At 39.3% G+C, this 5,000-nt stretch overlaps 1 protein-coding gene across 2 annotated transcripts in view; it reads right to left on the bottom strand.

Annotated features, from left to right (window-relative positions):
• Positions 1 to 715: 715 nt before the first annotated feature.
• The window catches only part of LOC122242967 (ADP/ATP translocase 3), an 11,196-nt gene continuing 6,911 nt past the window's right edge, over positions 716 to 5,000 (bottom strand). Inside the window, exons 1-5 of one of the 2 annotated variants that reach the window (XM_043000413.2) lie at positions 4,910 to 5,000; positions 3,378 to 3,511; positions 3,014 to 3,141; positions 1,520 to 1,947; positions 716 to 1,169 (exon numbers count right to left, since the gene is read on the bottom strand). The exon at positions 4,910 to 5,000 is cut by the window's right edge and continues 117 nt beyond it. In XM_043000413.2, the coding sequence (XP_042856347.1) occupies positions 1,093 to 1,169; positions 1,520 to 1,947; positions 3,014 to 3,141; positions 3,378 to 3,511; positions 4,910 to 5,000 (858 nt within the window). In that variant the 3' untranslated portion in view covers positions 716 to 1,092. The remainder of the gene's footprint in view (positions 1,170 to 1,519; positions 1,948 to 3,013; positions 3,142 to 3,377; positions 3,512 to 4,909) is intronic. The other variant, XM_043000414.2, reaches the window with a different exon arrangement.

Genomic DNA, 5,000 nt, shown 5'->3' with positions numbered 1-5,000 from the left:
TCCTTTCAGTACTCAATTCAAAATGGTTGTCTTCAACTAAGGCTATTCTTTGGTTGCGTGAAACGCACAATATCTAATGCATGTATAACTCCACATCTGGGTAATCTCGGGTTCTCATTACGAATGCCAACTACAAAGCCAGTATGGCATATTTCAATGATGCATTGTAATGGAATTATCTGCCGCTTCAAAACATTTACATCATTAATTTTCTGTATCTGGAACATATTACCTTTACATTTTCACCTAAACGCACCTCTATTCTAAATATTCATTTCATGTAAATATTAGTTGAAATTGGTACCAAATTATCTAAACGATACACCATTCAAGTGCTAAAGCGTTTTCAGGTCTACTTTGAGTACTACCAACAATACAAATGATCCAGATATTGAGAAGTTATCAAAGCACGTCCACTAATTACACAAATGTTTGGATTTCTGGAAATAGATGCATGCGCATCAGGAATTGAGATTTTGCGGTTTTGCATTACAAAATGCCAAAGTATTGCCAATTTGGAAGCAGCCTTTGGTTACGGAAGTGATGGTGCACAATAGTTTAAAAAAATACAGTTTGACATTCATAATTGCTTTTTGCACTTGTATTAAATATTGAACCATGGTTTATCAACTTGTGCAACATACTGGTCAATTTAACCCCCTCCCCATATTTCACACATGGTCCATTACTACAGCATGGTGAAACATACAATAACTCAGTGTTTCGATTTTTTTATTTTTTACTTATGATAATTTATTACAGGAATGGTTTTGCCATTGAAAATTGTTGACATTTGTGGCTTTCTGAATTTGATATTCTGTACAAACTATGTTCTAAAATCCCCACTTTATAATTAATATAAAACATGAACATGGGCATCCATCTGTAGATCTACACGCTGGACAGAGGCGAGTACAGTTCATGGAACTATTTTACTATACACATGGCAGAAGACAGGCAGGCCATTGGGCTAAATTTAACTTATGCAAACCCAACAGCAGCAGTCCTCTTTACACCCCACCATTTTTCTGTCATCCCCATCCAGTATCTTGGGCAGATCGACGAACATAATGTTGTAATGTATCCAGAGGTTTATTCGCCACTCTTCGATGCAGAGCCGAACAGGAGGATCTGGATCTCGTCATACAATACCAGGACAAGAGCACCACCTGCAAGAGAGAAAGGGGGTTAAACAAATTGGGGGGGGGGGGGGGGGAATACATCCAAAACACGAGCCATGTAATTTTTTGCCTTTTAATTCATTAATTCCTGAAATTTACTAGTATAATGAAACTTATTCTAGTTGTTTGTGATGGAACGGTTCGAGTTATAAATTTTTGTACTTAATATTAGAAACAATATAAATGGGGTTTAACATCTGACTTGTTAACTTCACCCAAGTGAAATAAATTAAAAAGCTATGGAAACTGTAATGATTACAGTGGAGTAAAAAAAAAAAAAATTTATATATATATATATATTACTCATCAAAATATGCAAATCGAAGATTTGTACTTACCAGTACCACGGAGAACATTGGAGAAGGCACCCTTGAAGAATGCAGCACTACCCTCGTTCTTGGCAATCTTCCTCCAGCAGTCAATGGTGTTCTTGTACATGATATCGGCGCCCTTGCGACCAGACTGCATCATCATGCGCCTACGCACAGTGTCGAAGGGATACGAGATGATACCAGAGATGGTGGTCACGGTCTGTGCAATAGCCCATGAGAGGATGATGCCAGCGCTCTTAGGATCAGGCAACATGCCCTTGGCTGTGTCATAGAAACCGAAGAAGGCGGCACGGTAGATGATGATACCCTGCACGGACACTCCGAAGCCACGGTACAACCCACCGAGACCATCGGCCTTGAAGATCTTGACGAGGCAGTCTCCCAGACCATTGAATTCACGCTGACCAGCGCCCTTGCCAATATCAGCAGCTAACCTGTAAAAGTTGGACATTTAGAAAATTAAAAGCCTGGCAGAGGATGGGAGAGTCACAATAGGCCCTAATTATCTATCAATAGATAGAAAAATATAGTTTAATGCCGCTATACTTATAATACAAAAAGGACTTGTATGGACTTATTCAGCTGAATATCTTGTGCTCAGCATCTTTAATATGAACATTCAAGTACAAATACCAGTAGTTTGAAAAAAATGAAAAAAATTGCCAAAGAAAATTAAACATTTTCATCTACTTAATTACTTAAAACATTTTCACTTTATGGTAAATCTAAATAGCACCACATAACTAAATACCAAGAAATAACTATTGATGGACTCCTCACCTAATATCTACACTGGATATTACTTGCAATTCCAGCCCCTACACCCTACAGTCTGGGCTTAGGAAATCCCTCCCCTCTGCAAGTCCTGCAGACACCATCCTGCACTGGTAAACCTTAAACTGATATTGGTTTTACCTAATCTGTACTTTAAAGCCATATATCAAAAGAATATTGGCAGGTTTAGCTCTAATGACAGTCAATGAGAGCCCTTGTATCAACTAGCCAATCCTAGTTATTTCAATTTCTTTCGTTAGTGAATTGGCAAGTTTAACCCAAGTCGGTTGTTACTTCAAGCCTCGTGCTCGCACTTGTGCGTTCTGCACAAGGTAAGCATTGGCAACATGGGATATACGGACAAATTAAGGACATTGCTAAGTAAGGAACCAGTCTAGTTTTAAGTACAGAAACTATAAAATTACCCAAGAGTCAAGGGAACTAGCATGAAGTGCTATAGACAAAATGGGGGGGGGGCACCAGCAGTAATGTCTGCAATTACCCTGATCTATTCAATGCCCCTCCCCACATTATTGGGGTCCAGATTTTGGGGTATAGGGGTGGAACCAGATTAAGTCCACTATATACTAATAACAGACGGGTATAGAGAAATCCATCAATACATTTTGTGGTATATAGTTATGCAACAGCCCTATTCTGAATATTTACTAACATTTACATAGAATATTAGAAAGCACATGTCAAGTCCTTGCCACCAGAACTCACCTGGTTCGAGCGAAATCAAGGGGGTAGACAAAGCAAAGAGAAGTTGCACCAGCAGCACCACCAGAAGCCAAGTTACCAATGAAGAACCTCCAGAACTGTGTCTTCTTGTCTACGCCTCCGAGGAAAATCTACATGGAGACCGTCAAATGGTTTAATAAATTTATAATTAATGATGCATACATGAATAACATCTAATTTTTAAAATCAACATTAAGCCTACATTATCAACTTAGATATAGATTTTAGCCTTTACTTATATATACACACAACTAAACTCACAGCAACTTCCAACCCAAAAAATTAAATTTCTAACCATCAATCTGGCCGGCTGTAACGCATTCTATAGAACAGCACCAAAACCCACCTGCTTGTACTTGTCCTTGAAGGCGAAGTTGAGAGCCTGGGTGGGGAAATATCGGATAACGTTGGCAAGGTTACCACGCCAGTATGCAAGAACGCCCTGTTCCTTGGGGATACGGACAAAGCAATCGACCATGCCTGTGGGAAAACAATTGCTATTAGGGGAATGTACTCGTGTTAAGATCTCTATAATTGGGAATACCAAAATCCTACTTCGTATTGTTCATCTTAGCTCCTGATGCTAACCTATGCAGAGGCTTAACATCTGACTTGCTGACAAATTGCTCTTCACCCAATTACACTCTTCGTGGCAAATAGTTAACAACGAAATCGAGTGATGGGCGACTAAATCATGGAATATATTTTTTTCAATTTCCAAAAATTTACAAGAAGTTCATACATTTCCATTGGCTAGTGTTGGAAAATATGCAACAATTTGCAAGACCTATAACTAAAAGCCATGCAAATACCCCTGATGTGGCAATACTTTGATTATGTCACTAAAGTTATTTGCAAAGACTTACATTTAACCACCACAAACCACAGCAGCTACCTTCAATATTGCACTAAAAAAAAAAAAAAAAAAAAAAAAAATCCAAGAAAAAATTCTATTCCCTCTATACAATGCAAAAGATTCCCTTCAGTCTCCTAGAGCCTGACCTCGAAACTTGGCCTTAAACCACAACTGCCCTAAAAATAGCTCCCCTGGCCCAAAACCCTTGCTCGTCTCTTGCTGAACAACACAACCACTTACTCTTTACTTCGGTCTCCCCCAAGTGGAATACTTATACAATTGAATTGTTATTTCAGGTTGTACATGTTTTAAAGGCTTAAATTTGTTGCGATTAAATAGGTTTGTTGTGAAGCCATGAGAGATTTTGGAAATTAAAATGCATTACTATATATTATGCAAAGTACACCGACACTAAGGAACATAAAAAAAAGGTATCGTATAGCTTTTAAATATCAATATTTTCCAAAATAGCTAAGCTTTTCAGTCAATTTAGTTTACGGATAGAATACAAAAGACTAATGGCAACACTTGGGCTAAACTTAGTGCACTTTATTACTCATTTCACAATGAACTAATGTTAGATCTTTCGACCAATGAGGTTTCGTATTGAAAAACTTTCAATTTCAACGTGGGGGAAAAATACAAGTATTTAAACAATCTGACAAATATTAACTTCAAAATGAATTATCATAATAAAACGCTTTAAATGTAGGTTAAAGAATTGCACTGCATTCGCAAATACATCGATTAACGTGAGTGAAATGATAAAAACGTGGACTCGCTCCCCCGGCCTACATTTGCACCCAAGATGGCCGGTCGAGTCAGCTGATCCAGCCGGCTTCGCCCGACCATCATTTCACGTGCGAATTACACTCTAATCTCCGCCCAATTCCTCATCCAGCCTCTGAATAGCCTTCCTCCTCCTTCGCCATGCCCCTTTCCTCCCCTTAGAGCCCACACAAGGCCCTCCACGCCGGTCGGAGGGATCGATTGGGTATTGCGTAAGCAAGATGGCGACTCACCCTTGTACGCCTTGTCGGCCGTGATCTGCTTGGACGCGGCCTGCACTTGCAGCAGGAGCTTCACCCTCTCGATGGGCGCCACGGCCGTCTT

Source organism: Penaeus japonicus, unplaced genomic scaffold, assembly GCF_977035675.1.
Source record: "Penaeus japonicus unplaced genomic scaffold, GWHDUDI00000001_assembly GWHDUDI00000030, whole genome shotgun sequence".
NCBI lineage: Eukaryota > Metazoa > Arthropoda > Malacostraca > Decapoda > Penaeidae > Penaeus > Penaeus japonicus.
The sequence above is the reverse complement of the archived record's forward strand: the minus strand, read 5'-3'. Positions and strand labels throughout refer to the sequence as shown.